The sequence below is a fragment of the Zea mays genome, chromosome 4 (genome assembly GCF_902167145.1).
Source record: "Zea mays cultivar B73 chromosome 4, Zm-B73-REFERENCE-NAM-5.0, whole genome shotgun sequence".
Taxonomy (NCBI): domain Eukaryota; kingdom Viridiplantae; phylum Streptophyta; class Magnoliopsida; order Poales; family Poaceae; genus Zea; species Zea mays.
The window spans coordinates 201173324-201192461 of NC_050099.1; the positions used below are offsets into that span (position 1 = coordinate 201173324).

At 46.2% G+C, this 19138-nt stretch overlaps 3 protein-coding genes across 10 annotated transcripts; 2 read left to right on the forward strand and 1 right to left on the reverse strand.

Annotated features, from left to right (window-relative positions):
• Positions 1 to 396: 396 nt before the first annotated feature.
• LOC100383567 (uncharacterized) lies at positions 397 to 17248 on the forward strand. 3 transcript variants are annotated; one of them, XM_035967052.1, is made up of 11 exons: positions 397 to 665; positions 13358 to 13419; positions 13518 to 14052; positions 14125 to 14208; positions 14292 to 14401; positions 14693 to 14930; positions 15015 to 15203; positions 15275 to 15439; positions 15823 to 15966; positions 16042 to 16098; positions 16759 to 17241. In XM_035967052.1, exons 1-11 carry the CDS (start codon positions 582 to 584, stop codon positions 16870 to 16872), a joined length of 1782 nt encoding a protein of 593 aa, XP_035822945.1. In that variant the 5' UTR covers positions 397 to 581; the 3' UTR covers positions 16873 to 17241.
• On the forward strand, positions 425 to 10012 carry LOC103654434 (RHOMBOID-like protein 3). 6 transcript variants are annotated; one of them, XM_035967499.1, is made up of 7 exons: positions 469 to 665; positions 1973 to 4401; positions 4481 to 4576; positions 7176 to 7339; positions 7861 to 8027; positions 8118 to 8365; positions 9645 to 10012. In XM_035967499.1, exons 4-7 carry the CDS (start codon positions 7186 to 7188, stop codon positions 9754 to 9756), a joined length of 681 nt encoding a protein of 226 aa, XP_035823392.1. In that variant the 5' UTR covers positions 469 to 665; positions 1973 to 4401; positions 4481 to 4576; positions 7176 to 7185; the 3' UTR covers positions 9757 to 10012. The 6 variants fall into 6 exon arrangements, with proteins under 6 accessions (XP_008679488.1, XP_035823392.1, XP_008679487.1 ...); XM_008681265.4 differs by having other exon boundaries at positions 571 to 665; positions 2022 to 4401; XM_008681266.3 differs by lacking the exons at positions 1973 to 4401; positions 4481 to 4576 and having other exon boundaries at positions 425 to 665.
• A 24-nt stretch (positions 17249 to 17272) lies between the features above and the next one.
• Positions 17273 to 17936, reverse strand: LOC542404 (MFS14 protein). The gene is made up of 2 exons (NM_001308146.1): positions 17570 to 17936; positions 17273 to 17468 (listed from the first exon to the last, which is right to left on the reverse strand). Exons 1-2 carry the CDS (start codon positions 17871 to 17873, stop codon positions 17461 to 17463), a joined length of 312 nt encoding a protein of 103 aa, NP_001295075.1. The 5' UTR covers positions 17874 to 17936; the 3' UTR covers positions 17273 to 17460.
• Between the last annotated feature and the right edge of the window lie 1202 nt (positions 17937 to 19138).

The following is a 19138-nucleotide window of genomic DNA, read 5'->3' on the forward strand; positions in this document are numbered from 1 at the left end:
CACTCCCGTCAGCAGATTAGGCGCGAGAAGATGTGGAAGACCCGTATTCCTTCCCAGAAGACGACAGTGAAACACACGAGACACATGATGTAGGGTTGAGCCTCTAACCTCTTTCTCTTTTCTGTATTATAAGGGGGTGTACAGATTTCTTATATAGAGATGTGAGACCCCTCAAGGACAAAGCATGTATTTGACCACATAGCCCTAACTAGAGTTACTTAACAGTCTCGCAAGAAGATAGAAAAGCGGCTGTCAAGGCATTTTACGCCCATGCCCTCCAGGCCTGACGCCTATCTGATCCAGCGACCAGCGTGGCAGCACGCCAGCGTTCGCGAGGGCACCTGTGTCATTTCCGGCGTCTGTCGTTCTCGCGCGGCCCACCGGTGATGGCCCACGGCCCGCGAGAGGGGAGGAGGAGAGCAATAAGCAAGCACCACATCGCCACCACCTTGAATTACCGCACACGGCTCCGCTGCTTCGCGACTCCTCTCCGACTCTCCGCACAGGACTCCAACCGCCTCGCCGTTGCATCGCCGCGGGCGTCAACCTAGGCTGCTGCCGGTACCGGTGCGTCCCCAGCCATGGCTCGGCCGCCGCAGGAGGCGATCGACACCTTCGTCAGCATCACCGGCGCCGACGAGGTCACCGCAGTCCGCGTGCTCGAGGTGACGACGCCTGCCCGTCCCCTCCCTTCCCCGTCTCTACGTTTCTGCTCATTGGTGTTATGGTCGGGACAGTTTGGGGATTCGTTGCTCGGGGTTTCGGGCTAGGTTTCGACTTCGGCTCCGCACGCCGTGGGTTCGTTAGATGGCGGTGCGTGTGCTTGGCCGTGGCGGATCGATGTGAGATGTACGACTTGAACCAGCCCAGGGTTTCGTGTGCGTAATCGTAACCCCTTCCCTGTGGGTTTAGGGGTCGCACAAATTGCGGAATTTGAGTTTCTAAAGAGTGTAATGCATATGAGGTTTTCTGGTTGTGATGGGACTAATCCGTGCACTTAGTTTTTAGTTTGCATTTGTGCGGTGTGAAATGCCGAGACTTCACTGGATCGGGGCGGACGAACAGAGTAAAGCGGGTGCATCAGATCTCATCAAATGTTGTAACTGTGAATTCCTTAATTGTTTAGCCGGTGAACTAAGTTGTAAGTTCATTTGTGTTAAATTCTGTTGGAGGTTCAGTTTCTGGGATGTTAGATTGGGTGATTGGGTCGATTTGGTGAGGGAAAAACACTTGGTGCCTGATTGGAATGTTTGTTTATGTGGGGTCATGAATGTTGTTGTCTACTGGCTGGTTGAAGGTTTGCATTTGTCCTGTTTGAGTTTGTAATAATGCAGAGTAAAGAGCGCTGACTGAAACACTTCAATAATGTGTGCTAAATCGTTGAACATGTGACATCATTTGAGCACATAAGCTCCAGTTTATTTGTCTCTGATCTAATGGTGCAGTTTAAACTGTAATCCACAGCAAGAATTGAATTATTTCTGTCTCTGTGATGAAGGTAGGCTCTGGTTTATGCGTTTCACATATCTGTTTATGTAGTATCTCTATAATTTTTTGGAAATTATAAAACTGGGTATTTTTTGTTAAACATCGAATATTTTTCTATCTATCAGCTATTCTCTATTCACCCTTTCGCTACATCAAACTTGGTACTTTTTAACCTAGTAAAAGACTCAAAAGTTATCATGAGTAAATACTCTCTCTGACTGCAAATATAATCTGTTTAGGGCATTTCCATTCTATGCAAAGAATGTTGTTTCAAATGAAGAAATAATTATCATTCAGTGTGCTGCATATTAACCCCTATTGGTTTTAATTTCATTAAATAATAAGTTGTTCTTAGTCAAATAGTATAATGTGTAACTGAAGAAACGAAGTGCAGATATTACACATAATCATTGTTAATATAAATGTGACTGTCTTTTTGGACTAAAATTAGCAACAATGGATGACCAGTTGTTTTTTTACTCAGGAACATGGTCATGATCTAAATGAAGCTGTGAATGCTTATTTTAATGAAGGAGATAGGATCTTTGGGGAAGTTATCCGTGTGGCTGGATGGGTCGGAGGAGGCCGGTGTGGGCTAGCCGTGGTGGCCAGCACTCGGGGGCGACGACGACGACGATGTGCGATTATACCGTAAGGGCATAATCGGGATAAGCCTTCGCGGGCCCACTTGCCAGGTGCCCCAAAAGTATCCGTGACCCCTTCTGGCGAGCGATCAGACTTGAGCGACCCGTTTTTACGAGTACAGCTAGAAGCGGTGTGTTTTGCAGAGCGGCAAGCTAGAGCGACCCATTTTGCCAAATTTCTCTCCACCATCGATTCATTCTTGAATTGCAATTGCGTAGGTGGCACTTGAAGAAGCCTCTATCTACGAGTACGAGTACAGACTACAGACACCACACCCACACCCACACGGCCACACACAGACCACCGTGCGCTGGGGGAAGAGAGCAAAATTGTCTCTCCATCTCTCTTATTTTCTTTTTTAGCTTTATAAAATAATGAAACGACATTACAACATTTATGTCAAGTTTCGTAATGGTATTCAAGCGAAGCCCGTTCGATTAATGGTAAAGTGTTGAAACCCAGTTTTAATAATGGCATAATTCAGATTTGTATTCATTCAAGCAGTAAGAAAATATGGACAATTAGCTTAACAACATAGTAGAGGAAATCTGAAATTTAGCATAGAAATTTTATTGGTTGTCAGCAAAAATCTTCATGCTCGTGTTGATGCCCCGGCGGCGCGCCTCGGCCTCGAGCAACGGGCAACGGATGAGGTTACTTCCGCGTCCACTTTTGAGAAACACTTCGATCCGAGGGTGCATGCGGCTGATGAGCATGATCTCCCGCCGTAGCTTGTCATCTGTCATTCTCGCCATCTCCTCCAAATCCGTCCTATTGGGCATTACCACGCCGGGTATTACTACGCCTACATATCTGCCCTCTTCATCAAATCTGCCTCCCTGTTGGCTGCCGTCGTCAAAAACATCCACCCATGGTACGGTTCTATGTTTGCGTTTGCGGCCCCTCCCCATCGCCAATCACAAATCCACGGTTAACAAGTCCACGATCAGCTAGGGGCGGGAGAGAGATGCGGCGAGGCCTGAGGTTGGAGGTGGCGGTTGCAGACCTGAAGTGGACTAGTAAAAATTGGCAACTCTGCCTGGGGCTTGTTGGGAATTCTGCCTGGTTAACAAGACCTGAAGTGGACTAGTAAAAATTGGCCCGGTGGCAGAGTTGCCAATTTTTACTAGTCCACTTCAGGTCTGCAACCGCCACCTCCAACCTCAGGCCTCACCGCATCTCTCTGCCCTCCCCTAGCTGATCGTGGACTTGTTAACCGTGGATTCGTGATTGGCGATGGGGAGGGGCCGCAAACGCAAACATAGAACCGTACCATGAGTGGATGTTTTTGACGACGGCAGCCAACAGGGAGGCAGATTTGATGTAGAGGGCAGATATGTAGGCGTGGTAATACCCGACGTGGTAATGCCCAACAGGACGGATTTGGAGGAGGAGATGGCGAGAATGACAGATGACAAGCTACGACGGGAGATCATGCTCATCAGTCGCATGCACTCTCGGATCGAAGTGTTTCTTAAAAATGGACGCGGAAGTAACCTCATCCGCTGCCCGTTGCTCGAGGCCGAGGCGCGCCGCCGGGGCATCAACACGGGCATGAAGGTTTTTTGCTGACAACCAATAAAATTTCTGTGCTAAATTTTAGATTTCCTCTACTATGCTGTTAAGCTAATTGTCCATGTTTTCTTACTGCTCGAATGAATAGAAATCTGGAATTATGCTATTATTAAAACTGGGTTTCAACACTTTACCATTAATCGAACGGGTTTCGCTTGAATACCATTACGAAACTTGACATAAATGTTGTAATGCCGTTTCATTATTTTATAAAGCTAAAAAGGAAATAAGAGAGATGGAGAGACAATTTTGCTCTCTTCCCCGCAGCGCACGGTGGTCTGGGTGTGGCCGTGTGGGTGTGGTGTCTGTAGTCTGTACTCGTACTCGTAGATAGAGGCTTTTCAAGTGCCACCTACGCAAGTGCAATTCAAGAATGAATCGATGGAGAGAAATTTGGCAAAATGGGTCGCTCTAGCTTGCCGCTCTGTAAAACACACCGCTTCTAGCTGTACTCGTAAAAACGGGTCGCTCAAGTCTGATCGCTCGTCAGAAGGGGTCACGGATACTTTTGGGGCACCTGGCAAGTGGGCCCGCGAAGGCTTGTCCCGATTATGCCCTTACGGTATAATCGCATGCCGTCTGTTTCCCTTCCTCTTCTCTGGACGCCGAGGACTCCTTCTCTGTCTTCGCACGCAGCTTCCTCCTCCTCTGTCCAAGCGGCGGTCGTCGGAGACGAACCTGGGAACGGCGACGGTGACGACGTCCACCAGTCCCCTCCTCTGTAAGCTTTCCCCTAACTTCCCCCAACCCTCTGTAACATTTTCCTTCACAGGCGGATGTGCGACGGACGCGAGCGGGTGGATCCAGTGGTCGTCCAATCCTGTGATATCCGGTGACGACGACGTCTACCACTCCCTCCACTTTTCAGGTAACCTTTCCCCTCCCCTCTGTTGCGGCGTCGCGGTGCCCCTCAATTATGGCGGCGCCCAAGGTCTATCACCGCCGCGGCAACACCATATTTTCAGTGAGGATATGTTTGATAATTGTGTGTAATAATTTGTGCTAACAATAGAAATAGGTGGTGACAATTCCGTGCTCGCATCATGGATGGTAATGATGATGACACCATGTCCATTGACTGGAGTAGCTTTATTATTGAGAATGCTGAAAATAAGGATAATGGGGAGACGAGTGATATGTTTAGAATCTGTGACGAGGATGAGATGTATGCGTTCTTGGGACTTGGAGATGAGGATGACGAGATGAATTGAACCCACCCGGAACCAAGCAACTTTGCATCTCATTTTACATCAGAAAGTAATAGTTTTGATCCAAGTGATCTAGATGCTGCCATGCCAGTTGATGATGAAAATGCAGAAATGGTCAATATATTGCACGATATTGACCACCCTGATATGAAGTTGGGTACTCTCTATCCATCGATGAAAGAGTTTAGGCTAGCTGTGAGGCAATATGCTATAAATGAGGAGTTTGAGCTTGGCATAACAAAGTCAGATAGAAATAGATATAGAGTGTACTGCAAAGGGAATGATTGCACATGCCCTTGGAAACTGAATGGTTCTACAAGGCCGGATTCTAGTGTTATGGTACTAACCTTTCTTCTGTTTCTCTCCAATTGTATAATTTTGTTCACAAAAGTTGGTTTTACTTACATCTTTATTTTGTTTTGTACGTTACCGTCCTAGTGCATGAGCATAAATATGCTTCAAGCAGCCGGATTAGTTATGGGAATGCCAATCAAGCATGGGTAGCACAGAAGGCCTTGCCTTTACTAAGAAATGAGCCTTCACTTGGTGCTAAGGCTTTGCAAAAGAGGTTACAAGACACTTACAATTGTAGGGTCAGTTATGATGTGACATGGAAAGGAATGCAAGAAGCTCTAAAAGAGATGTATGGCAATTGGGATGATAGTTTCAGTATGTTGTACAGGTGGAAGAAAGAAGTCTTGATAAAAGCCCCTCATAGTGTGGTGGAGATAGACACCCAAGTGGTAGATGAAAAGGTCTACTTCCATAGATTTTTCTGTGCACTTGAGCCTTGTATAGAAGGGTTTCGTGCTGCGTGTAGGCCTTACCTTAGTGTGGATTCAACTGCACTCAATGGTAGATGAAATGGTCACCTAGCAGCTGCAACAGCGTTAGATGGACACAATTGGATGTACCCGGTTGCGTTTGGATGTATACTGAACAATGAACACTGAATTTCAGTTCACCATTAAACCCAGAACTAGAGTTCACATAGACATCCAAACATACCATTACACAAGACACCATTCAGTCAGTTCACCATTACATCCAGAATTTCAGTTCACATACACATCCAAACATACCATTACACCCAAACATCCAGAATTTCACAACACCATAAACTCAACCTAGTCGGAGTAGCTAGGCATCTGGTCTGAGTTGATAATCAACGCCCCAAAACTTCTCAATGTGCTCTTCAAGGGATAGGAAGCAGTCCGAATCAGGAGAAGGTAGTGGGCTTTCAATCCTCTGTAAAGCCACCTTCTCGTCATGCTCCAATTGTTCCTCTTTAACAGTTGCATCCAATTCCTCTTGGCAAAAAAGGGAGTCCTGGTCCAATCCTTCGGCGGCGAATTCAAGTGCTTCACGAAGTTCTTTAACCTCAAATGAAGTCAACCCTTTACCCAATATTAGCTTCTCATTGCATATATGATAGATATGCTTGGCATGATCCTGCATCAAGATGATTGCTTTATCTGCGATTTCAGTGCTCTTCGACATCCCTGCATCCATTAGTACACGACGAGGAGCAGATAAAAATTCACCACTGCAGATAGACACTAAACTTCTAAACCTTAAACCTAAAACCTAAAATACAGGGTGTACAACCATGCCTAAGCGTCGATTAGGGTAGGGGAAAGGTTACTGAGGGAAGGGGGAAGGTTACATGCGAGGGGACTAGTGGACGACGTGCCTAATCGCCGTTCCCAGGTTCGTCTCCGACGACCGCCGCTTGGATAGAGGAGGAGGAGGAAGCTGCGTGCGAAGACAGAGAAGGAGTCCTCAGCGTCCAGAGAAGAAGAGGAAGGGAAACAGACTTGAGAACGGCGTAAGGGCATAATGGGAACAAGCCTTCGCGGGCCCACTTGCCAGGTGACCCAAAAGTATCTGTGACCCCTTCTGGCAAGCGAGCAGACTTGAGCGACCCGTTTTTACGAGTACATCTAGAAGCGGTGTGTTTTGCAGAGCGGCAACCTAGAGCGACCCATTTTGCCAAATTCCTCGTGGATTTGTATTCCTACTGTTACCTCATGACTCCCATCATGCAAGGTGCCAAAATCATGCAAGGTACCCATTATGCCCTTACTCGTGGATTTTAAAAATCTGGCTGAATAGACGAATTTGTCTGTTCTTGTTGTTCCATTACGTGGGACAGTTTTTAGATACCAGTATCAAACCGGGTCCGCATTCAACATTCGCTTCACATTGTCCTATACTAAAGCACACCGATGTTCTGCTTAAGTTCCAATATTTGTGCAGCTTGGAGAAGATGGGAGCTCTCAACTGGGCCAAAGTAGTTCATGAGCACCAAGGGTGGCGCCTCATTAGCTGTATCTGGCTCCATGCTGGCCTAGTTCACTTGGTTGTCAACATGCTAAGCTTGCTCTTCATTGGAATCCGCCTTGAGCAACAATTTGGGTTTGGTAAGCTTCTTACATGGGCTTGTTGGTTCACTCTGCCATCACCACATTATTTATGTTTCCCAGTTTTGCACCTACCTTGATTGGATACTTGACTATCCATTGTTATCAACATCAATCTCTGCCTGGAAGATGTACTTCATGTCATAAGCATTGAAATATTATGAGCCGGTTATGTCTTGGAGCTTATGGAAAGCTGAAGTAAATCTGAATTAACTAGTCATTTAGGTTTCTTTTCAGGCTTTGCCTTTGTGTTGCAACTACTTAGTTTTCTATATGCACCATTTTGTTAGGATTGCAAAGAAAAACCATTTCCTTCATCAATCTAAGTATGAATTTGCTGGTTGGTATTCATCTATGGCGTAATCATGTTTCACATGTTATTTGGGGCCTCACTTTCTTTTTATTCCATCATGGATTTGGAAGTATGCTATGTTTACCTTCGTCAATGCCTCTGGGCTCTGGCATCTGGTTTTGGCAGTAGTCTGTGTCTGTCAACTCACTTCAGTTTTCTGACTTGCAAGTGCGCACTGGTGTCATCTACTTGATATCTGGCTTTGGGGGCAGTGTGTTGTCTGCACTTTTCTTACACAGTAACTACATCTCTGTTGGTGCCTCTGGGGCTTTGTTTGGCCTCCTTGGATCTATGCTTTCAGAGCTTATTATGAACTGGACTATCTATTCCAACAAGGTCAGCAGAAAGCGTATTATGTGTGTACTGTTTTGCTCTAGTTTTTCTCTCTGTTTTTTTGGCTAAGTTTCAGTCAATTCGTTCCTGCAGGCAGCGGCAATCATAACTCTACTTTTTATAATTGTAATTAATCTGGCCATTGGGATATTACCTCATGCTGATAATTTTGCTCACCTTGGTGGATTTGCTTCTGGATTTCTTATTGGATCTGTGCTGCTGGCAAGACCTCAATTTGGTTGGATGGAACGCAGCGAGCTACCTCAGACTAATCAACCTCCAAAGTACAAATCGTACCAGTATGTCTTGTGGGTTGCTGCACTCCTCTTGCTGGTAGTTGGGTAAGTTTCAATCATAAAGGACAACTACACTAAAGCTTACATCTCACTCTGCAGTCTGTACTAGGTAACGTGGTATCCACGGACCATAGTAGCCTCGACCTATGCGTTGTTGCAAACTACTCCGTTTTGTTTCAAATTACAAGACATTTTATCTTTTTTAGATACATTGCCTTTACTATATATCTAGACAGAGTATATCTAAGTGCTTAGCAATTGCTATGAATCTAGAAAAGCCAAAACGTAAGGAGAGAGTATACCAAACAACTACTACCTCCATTCATTAAACGATGTCGTTTCAGATAAGTAAAACAAGCATAGTACAAGTTTCGCTCTACTGTCTAAACCATCATCTTTTAGTGAGTGGAGGCCTCTCCAGTCATAGATAAGTGAAGTTTTGTGGCTGTCTTAAGTAGTCATTTACAAACCTTGATTACAAACAGTCGTGTTGGGTTTGAATGTTTGGAAATGATACAAGTAGATTTGTTTCGAAAGATACATCAGATATATTTTTACCTTTTCAATATACTACAGTAAAATAAAAAATAGGAGCCAAAGTTTAGTTGGCTTAAAAAACTCGACCTGTGAGGGTAAGAGAGCCCCCGAGTATTGTATTAAGAAGACCTTCTCACATAGGTCGAGAAAACCCCTGAACCACTGCTCCACCCATACACAGTGGCATCGAAGCCCATGTGAGAACGATCGCGACCGGGGTTAAGCCTTAGACTTGTGCTTTGATGTGGGACAAAAGAGCGATTTTTTTTAACCACAGCCTAAATTTCGCTCCCATGGAGAGTCGAACCCAGGACCTAAGGAGTGATACTCAGACCATCTAAGACGAGTCCAAAGTGTCATCTTGTAGTGACCAAACGTAGCACTTAGCGTAATGGTTAAGGCTTTCGAGTAGCAAATTCAGGTCCCGAGTTCGATCCCCCTCGGGGGCGAATTTCAGGTTTGGTTAAAAAAATCCCTCGTTATGCCCCGTTCGTCCCGAGTTATGTCATGCGTGCCACCCTCCGGCTGGGCCGTTGCAGAGTGGGCGGTGACGACCGCTAATGATGGGGGCAGGGTTCGAGAATTTTCTCGGCTGGGATCATGTTTTGGTATTTTCTTAATATAATACCGGGAGGGCGGTCTTTTTCTCTCCGGCCGAGTTTTTTAATCACGGTCCTTTTCACTAATAATCAAAACTTGGAGCCTTGACAAATGTGGCCACTTTGTATGAGCGATGTGATTCTTCTCGTAAACTTGGAGCATTGACAAATGTGGCTTTACGATGCAGGTTTGCCATTATCTTGGTCATGCTCTTCAAAGGTAAGAATGGGAACGACAGCTGCCACTGGTGCCATTACCTGAACTGCGTACCAACGTCCAGATGGAAGTGCGATACCTGAATTCCGCGAACTATATGCTCCACTAGTGTTCGTGTGTTTGTGGAAATGTACGACCAAATGTTCCACTTGACCATCCTGCGCTTCTTTTGCCCGGATTCTCCCTGGTTCCATGAAATACAAATGTTCCAGAATTGTAGCACGAGCTTATAACTGTTGATTTCGGCATAATTGATGTATTCATCTCACCAAACTCTATAGCACCACCTTGATAATTTTAGACGGCCAATCTAAAGTATTCAGATTTTGCGAGTGTCCACGCACTGACGATTTCAGCCGAAAGATCGGTAAAGTTCAATTGCATATGATGACACTATGCTGACGGTTTGTTTGAAGCTCTGAATTGAGGTGTATTTGGCCTAATCCTCTTGGTTTCGAAGATAACATAAACAAACATCCAAATTAGACATCTCTTCTCCCGTGCCGTTGCCGCATTTCTCCGTGCGGCCGAAAAGATGTGTATGTGTTCGTGAATTCACCTACCTGCAGCAAGGCATATATACCAAGTCAGTTGTAGTTGTGGCTACATATGCTTTCAGCCCCATCGAAGCGTCCTCCATCCCTTGGTGAACAAGGACCAACGCCTTTTCCTTGCTCCTCTTCTCCTGCCGCGGCATCCTTGTCTCGCAAGAAGATAGAAAATCGGCTGTCAAGGCATTTTACGCCCATGCCCTCTAGGCCTGACGCCTATCTGATCCAGCGACCAGCGTGGCAGCACGCCAGCGTTCGCGAGGCGGCGAGGGCACCTGTGTCATTTCCGGCGTCTGTCGTTCTCGCGCGGCCCACCGGTGATGGCCCACGGCCCGCGAGAGGGGAGGAGGAGAGCAATAAGCAAGCACCACATCGCCACCACTTGAATTACCGCACACGGCTCCGCTGCTTCGCGACTCCTCTCCGGCTCTCCGCACAGGACTCCAACCGCCTCGCCGTTGCATCGCCGCGGGCGTCAACCTAGGCTGCTGCCGGTACCGGTGCGTCCCCAGCCATGGCTCGGCCGCCGCAGGAGGCGATCGACACCTTCGTCAGCATCACCGGCGCCGACGAGGTCACCGCAGTCCGCGTGCTCGAGGTGACGACGCCTGCCCGTCCCCTCCCTTCCCCGTCTCTACGTTTCTGCTCATTGGTGTTATGGTCCCGACAGTTTGGGGATTCGTTGCTCGGGGTTTCGGGCTAGGTTTCGACTTCGGCTCCGCACGCCGTGGGTTCGTTAGATGGCGGTGCGTGTGCTTGGCCGTGGCGGATCGATGTGAGATGTGCGACTTGAACCAGCCCAGGGTTTCGTGTGCGTAATCGTAACCCCTTCCCTGTGGGTTTAGGGGTCGCACAAATTGCGGAATTTGAGTTTCTAAAGAGTGTAATGCATATGAGGTTTTCTGGTTGTGATGGGACTAATCAGTTTTAGTTTGCATTTGTGTGGTGTGAAATGCCGAGACTTCACTGGATCGGGGCGGACGAACAGAGTAAAGCGGGTGGTGCATCAGATCTCATCAAATGTTGTAACTGTGAATTCCTTAATTGTTTAGCCGGGGAACTAAGTTGTAAGTTCATTTGTGTTAAATTCTGTTGGAGGCTCAGTTTCTGGGATGTTAGATTGGGTGATTGGGTCGATTTGGTGAGGGAAAAACACTTGGTGCCTCGTTGGGATGTTTGTTTATGTGGGGTCATGAATGTTGTTGTCTACTGGCTGGTTGAAGGTTTGCATTTGTCCTGTTTGAGTTTGTGAGAGCACCTAGAGGAGGGTGAATAGGTGATCCTGTGAAATTCAACACTAATAGCCACAAAACTTAGTTATTAACGTTAGAACGGCTAAGTAGCTTGAAACGAGCTCTTGTGAACACAGACAATCAAAGAGAAAGCACACGAGAGACACATGATTTTTATCCTGTGGTTCGGCCAAGTAACACTTGCCTACTTCCACGTTGTGGTGTCCCAATGGACTAGGGTTGCACTCAACCCCTTTCAAGTGATCCGATGATCAACTTGAATACCACGGTTTTTCCTTTCTTAGTCTTTCTCCCGTTTGCGGGGAATCTCCACACTTGGAGCATCTCGCCCTTACAACGATGATCACAAAAGAAGCACAGAAGTAAGGGAGGGGAGAGCAACACACACAAGACTCAAATCTACAGCACAATCACGCACACAAGTCACAACTTGAGCTCAAAACACAACGCACGGAGTTCACAACTCAAATCGAGCTCAAGTCACTATCTCAAAGAATTGAATGGGTGAAGTTGGAGTCTTGGAGTCTTAGAATGTTTCTTGTAAGCTTAGATGACTCCTCCATGCGCCTAGGGGTCCCTTTTATAGCCCCAAGGCAGCTAGGAGCCGTTGGAGGCCAACAAGGAAGGCCATCCTTGCCTTCTGTCGAGTGGCGCACCGGACAGTCCGGTGCGCCACCGGACAGTCACTGTAGACGGTCCGATGCTGATCTCCTTCCTTTTCTGGCGCAGACGACTGTTGCAGCTCTGGGGCAGTTGGCGCACCGGACACTGTCCGGTGCCCCCTGCCGACCTTTGGCGCGGGCCACGCGTCGCTCGCGGATTGCGCGGCCGACCGTTGGCTCACCGAACAGTCCGGTGAATTATAGCCGTACGCCGCAGAACATTTCCCGAGAGCGGCCTTTTCACCGGAGTCCAGCCTGGCGCACCGGACACTGTCCGGTGCACCACCGGACAGTCCGGTGTGGCGGTGTGCCAGACTGAGCTGGACTTCGGCTGCACACAGCCAAGTCACTTGCAATTCTTTTCTTCTTTTCTTTTCTCTGTTTGTAACACTTAGACAAATATATTAGTATACAAAAACAAATGTACTAAGTCTAGAAACATACCTCATGCCTTGATTTGCACTTTTTCAATCTTTGGCACATTTAGAACTTAGAGAATATATGTTGGGCACTTAATCACCAAAACATTATAGAAATGGCCCAAAGGCACATTTCTCTTTCAGTTTGTAATAATGCAGAGTAAAGAGCGCTGTCTGAAACACTTCAATAATGTGTGCTAAATTGTTGAACATGTGACATCATTTGAGCACATAAGCTCCAGTTTATTTGTCTCTGATCTAATGGTGCAGTTTAAACTGTAATCCACAGCTAGAATTGAATTATTTCTGTCTCTGTGATGAAGGTAGGCTCTGGTTTATGTGTTTCACATATCTGTTTATGTAGTATCTCTATAATTTTTTGGAAATTATAAAACTGGGTATTTTTTTGTTAAACATCGAATATTTTTCTATCTATCAGCTATTCTCTATTCACCTTTTCGCTACATCAAACTTGGTACTTTTTAACCTAGTAAAAGACTCAAAAGTTATCATGAGTAAATACTCTCTCTGACTGCAAATATAATCTGTTTAAGGCATTTCCATTCTATGCAAAGAATGTTATTTCAAATGAAGCAATAATTATCATTCAGTGTGCTGCATATTAACCCCTATTGGTTTTAATTTCATTAAATAATAAGTCGTTCTTAGTCAAATAGTATAATGTATAACTGAAGAAACGAAGTGCAGATATTACACATAATCATTGTTAACTATAAATGTGACTGTCTTTTTGGACTAAAATTAGCAACAATGGATGACGAGTTGTTTTTTTACTCAGGAACATGGTCATGATCTAAATGAAGCTGTGAATGCTTATTTTAATGAAGGAGATAGGACCACGTATGCTTTCATTCTCTTAACTTCTATGCATTTGTTCACGTGATATTTTTTCCTGTTCCATTTTATGTGACTGAAATTCTCAAATGAACCATTTTCAGCACCAGAATCAATCAGAATCCTGTGCCTGCCACTGCCAGTTATGATGACATGATGGAGCTGGATGAACCACTTGATCCCATGTTCAACAGACCTTTGTTCCCTAGAACTTTGGGCAACCCTTTTGCCCTTTTGGATCCAGGTTTTGCTGACATAACTGCTGGTGATATATTTGGACGTGGACCCCGAGTTACACAACCTAGGGACGTGAGGCAGATACCTATTGAAGTTAAGGACAGCAATACTCAAACAGGCAGTTCTGGTCAGGGTCCCATTATTGAGGATGTTACTGGACGTGAATCTTTCTATGGTCCAGAGGTCCATGGGACCGTTATAGTTGACGAAGATGATGAAGACTTGCCATTAACACTATCTGCTCAGGATCCTAAGATCCCAAGCAGTGCTTTGCACCCAAACCATTTCATGCCTAGTGCGCCTCCAGTGGTTGATGTTAGTGACCATAACAATGATATAGAAGAGGAGATGATTAAGGCAGCAATTGAAGCTTCAAAAAGGGAAGCTGACGGGATGAAAAATGTATGCTTCTGCTTTTGGATTTTAATTATACATCTACTCAAACAAACTTTTAAGAAAACCTATTGTGAACAGGTTCTAAGTAGTGGTCAATCTGAAAACATGTCACGTGGCAGAGGTGATCATGAGCTTGCTCGGGCGGTTTCTTTGTCCTTGGAGGTAGCCTTTTAACTTCTAAGATGTAGCTATGTATTTTTGTTCATATACCTATACCTGCAATGTGTTTTTTATGTGGCTATCAGACAGCAGAGCGAGAGAGAGCTCTGCGCCAAGAGGGAATGTATGTAGCAGATCACTCTCCTGACTTATCTGATAAAGAAGGCGGTCAAGGAGGAAGTGGGATAAGCGAAAGGTGAAGTCACATTTCCAAATGGGTAGAACAGTGGTAGTGTGTGGATTATTACTTATTTATAATCAATTAATGGCTCAATTTCTGTTCCCCTATCATTTGTTTTTTTGTATGGTTTCATTTGCATGGAAGCCATGCATCGTGTGGGATATGATATTGTTTCCCTGTTTGTGTGGGTCACTTCTCATGCAATGTTTTAGCGAGCTTTTCCTAACCTTTGTAAGTATAATCTGTGTCTAATTGGAATATACTTGGTAGCAGCTGATTCCTCATACATGTCCATTCTTATTGTAGGCGAGGACTAACTACAGGAGAAGTGGGAACTTCTGAGCAAACAGTAGATGAAGAGAACTTCCAAGAGGACAATGAAGATGGTGAAGAACAACCTTTAGTTAGGACTCGTTCTAGGCGACTTCGAGGCAGAACTATTGAGCCAGCAGAAACTGTTCAAAGGGCTGACAGCCCGCCCTCAAGTCCCCAACCTCATGTTCAAATTGGTCATCAGCGTAATGTGGGGTTTCCTTCAGTAGAGGTATTCAGTTATCATCATGCCTCTACTGAGCTATGGTCTGCAAATTATAGTTCCATCAACTCACAGTGTTGTTTTAATTTCAAGTGGGGTGGTATTTCTTCTGAAGAGCGTGATGAAGCTCTTATGCTTGAGGCTGCAATGTTTGGTGGGATTCCTGAAGGAGCACCATATCCATTTTCCTTCCCAGCCCATGGCAGGTCGACTCACTATCCCCTAGTAGCACGTCCTCCATCACCATCATTAACGGCACAGCGGTTGTTAAGGGAGCAGCAGGTACTGAGCAGTATTCATCTGCTGGAGAGTAGTACAACTACTGTATATGACTAGCAATATTTCAATTGCAGGATGATGAGTATCTTGCTGCTCTCCAAGCTGATCGAGAAAAAGAGTTGAAGGCTGTGCAGGAGGCTGAACTTCGCAGGGTAGAGGAAGCTGCAGCAAGAGAGGCTGCTCTTGAACGTCAAAAGAAAGAAGAGGAGGAGAAGCTAAAGAAACAACGTGAGGAAGAGGTACTTCGCTTAGTACTATCAAAGTCAAAGTTGCAGAATATGATTGAGATTCATACATTTGCTGCGCTTTGATAATTTTGTTGCCTCAGAAGCATATACGGTTTATTGAACTGCAATTGGGTTGGGTTAATTGCAGAATTGGGCAATCAGTAATGTGTTCAATGTTCCACTTATTTTGAAAGAACTGTAGTACATTTGTCAGTCATTATCAGGAAAGTCTTGGTAAACTATTGTTGCTTTAGTATAAGATGTCTATCATTTAGCAATTGAGCAGTAATGCAGCAGATTGATTTCCTTCTGAGCTCATGCTAGATATATATTCTCCAAGGTTTTCGTTATTTTACCACTACTAACGTACCTTTATTTTTGGGAGTGATTCTTAGGAGTTGGAATCCAAGCTTGCAGCCAAACAAGCATCACTACCTAAGGAGCCACTACAAAATGACGAGGGGGCTGTCACAGTGGTAGTCCGCATGCCTGATGGTAGTCGTCGAGGACGGCGCTTTCTCAAATCTGACAGGCTTCAGGTGAGATTATTTAAGTTGCCAGAATCCTGCTGATTGCTGAAGATTATGCTTATAATCTTCCTGGAATTGTTGCAGTATCTTTTTGATTTCATAGACATCAGCCGGACTTTCAAACCAGGAACTTATAGACTGGTAATTCTCATCTACCTCCTTCAATGTGTTTTTGCAAAGCAATATTTACTGATAAAAGATGTACAGTTAGAGTCCATAGCTTATTATACTGGAGATATGGTATGAGCACCAGCTGGTTATTCACACTTTGTGCTAACAAGAAAGAAAAAAAATACTATTGTTTCAGAATACCATTGCAGGACCTTTTATTTTGGTAACTTCACCTGGCAATTTTCGTGGTACCTATCCATTTGTACAAATGATGACTTCCACCTCTTCAAATCTGAACTATTTTATCAAACCATTTGGAACTATCTACGTGGGTTTAGTGGGATCTCCTGTTTAGTCCTTAATCTTAAGCACTTGTTAATTGTCATAGGCTTGTAGCATCAATTGCTCTGGTGTCTGTTAAGTAGTCAGGTCAGTCAAGAAGTTAAGTTAGTATGAGCCGAGAAACTTGGAGAATAACGAAAATTGCACGAACAATCTTTTTTGTTCATCAGCATTGCATTTTTGCTGGTCAGTTAGTCGGTTATGTTGTTTTATAGTATTGTGTGATGGCACGAGTGAGCCTTGTTAAGGGGAGACATCAGAATCTTCCTTAGACTCTACGTGAAGTTTTTCATCTCCCCCTGACCAATTCTTGTAACCGTAGTGATATTGTGATATTTCTTTGGACAGGCGAGGTCTTATCCCAGGCGTGCCTTCACTGAATTGGAGAGCCAGATGTCACTGAGCGATCTCGGTCTCACTAGCAAGCAGGAAGCTCTGTTCCTAGAAAAACTGTCTGCGTAGAGTACAAGGTTCTGGAGTTATGGTCGAGTAGTATATGCACTTATAAAATCGGTCATTTAGATCGTGCCTGGCGTGTGTTCATGAAAATACTGCAGCGGTTGAATGATTACTGATCTCTAGAGATCCCGTCGCCATCTTCTGTGCTCTGAAACGGAGGTGTTTCGATCTGACTGTGCAGATGGGCAGTTCTACATTCAGATTTCAGAACAACTGTAGCTCTTGCGGTTTTAAGACTTGAGTATGGTTTACTTTGGAGATAGTGGTTTAGACCATCCGTGTTGGTCTCCTGAGCGGTATTCTTACGTGATCACGTGTCAAAACGAACAGAATCCTTTGTTGCAGTCATTATAGTTAACCGTCTCGCTGGAACTCGCAACATGTATAGCATGGTCATGCATGGTTTGGTTTTACTTATTTTATTATTATTATGCTGATGATATAGACCGCAAGACAGAGTCTGAATATCAAAAGAAGAAGACGACGACGACGACAACGTTGGAGCTCGACTGCTCTCACTGTGAAATGGAAACACTTCTTATTCCTCTCCCCTCCTGCCATCCATTGCAGCACGCGTGCCAGGTCCCTGCTTCAAGCGGCTGCATGGTGAACACGAACCGCAGGAAAACATAAGATTAATAAGCTTAGCATAGCACCGAGATGAAGAGACGAAGCCGTTGCGGCCTGGCTACAAGCTTACAGCAGTTGGCTTGGGCGAGGTGGCACCGGCCGGGCAGGCTGTTGATGATGCCCATGGTGCTGCAGGCGCACTCGTGCGACACGGCGCTCAGCGCGCTGCAGCAGTCCGCGCTGGGGTCCGGCGCGCCGGGCACCAGGTACGCGCGGCACGCCAGGAGGCGGTTCAGCTGCGGCAGGCACTGCCCGCCGGCCTGCGCCCCGGCGCCGCGCAGCACCGACGACGGGCCGGTGCCGCCGCCGAGGACCAGCAGGACGAGGCACGCGGCGAGGAGTGCGCGGGGGGCGGTGGCTGCTTCTAGCGCCATTGTTGCCTCGTCTTGTGGGGGCTGGGGCTGCGGCTGCTTTCTGCTCTGCTGGCTTGCTGTGTGGGTGTGGCCAGGATGCCTGGTGCACGCTATTTGTAGGTTCGAGCTTTGAAGGGTGCAATGGATCAGGGCGCGCGGCGACCTTTGCATGGCTCACCTACGGATCAGGACGCGGGAGCTTGGGGCGAGCGAGCTGCTGTTGTGTGAGCCAACTGAACGCGAGGTACGCGCGGTGTCACGTCCTTGAGCTCAGCGTCTCGGCCTTTCCGCCTTTGTTGCCGTTCATCTCCGCCGGCGTGGACGAGGAAGACAACACAGGTGCTCAGCGCTGAGCTGGACGAGCTCTAGCATCTGCCTCTTTAATTTTGGGTCCTCCGAAAACGATTCCTTTCCGCAGCACTTGGTATGTTAAATCCCTACAAATTTTTATTGCAAATGTGGTTTTATATGCCACCAAATCACAGCGCACAACACAGGGTTAACTGAGCGTAGCCGGACGGGCAGCGGTGGCGGCACGAATGGTTCGCGCATGAGTAGAATCAGTTAGAGTTCCGAGTTTCTCGCAGGATTTATTAACTAAAACCGTGAGATTAGCTCGGGAAACGGCTTGTAACGGGTCCATACCTCCCCTTTATATAGATAAAGGGCTACAGTCGATTAAACCTTCCACAATCGATCAAATGAAGTCCACTTCTCGTTTTTACCTTATGCATTAGCAGTAGTTCTAGTTTAGCCCAAGTTTAGCCTCCTTCTACCTCAATCCTTCACCTCTCTTCGGCTCTACGTCGACTAGAGGCGTATTGTGTGGCCTGTCGACGCCAAGACACACCCTACAATCTCTCCTCCCCGACGGGGTCCCTCCCGGGAGGCGAGATCTAGGTCGGCTGCGAAGAAGAAGACCCTCTGCGCCATCGCGGACCGTCCGAGCCCCAGACGCGGACCGTCCGGACACACGTAGAGGAGAGTCGCTGCTGCGCCAGGTCGCGGACCGTCCTCACCTCCGCAGAGAACACCGCCAAACGGTCCATCTCCAGTGTTTCGCGCCTGGATCGGCGCCAACACACTTTTTGGCGACTCCGTTGGGGAAATGTGTCTAGATCTACTAAAACTCAGGCCATCAAATGGCCGGTTCTAAAGATCACACCGATATCTCCCCGGACAATATCCTAAAGCCGGCTATTAAGAGTCCGACGACCGATGAGCAACAACAATACGAGGACTACATGTGTCAAACGAAGGAGAAATTCTTGTCACAATACATGGTG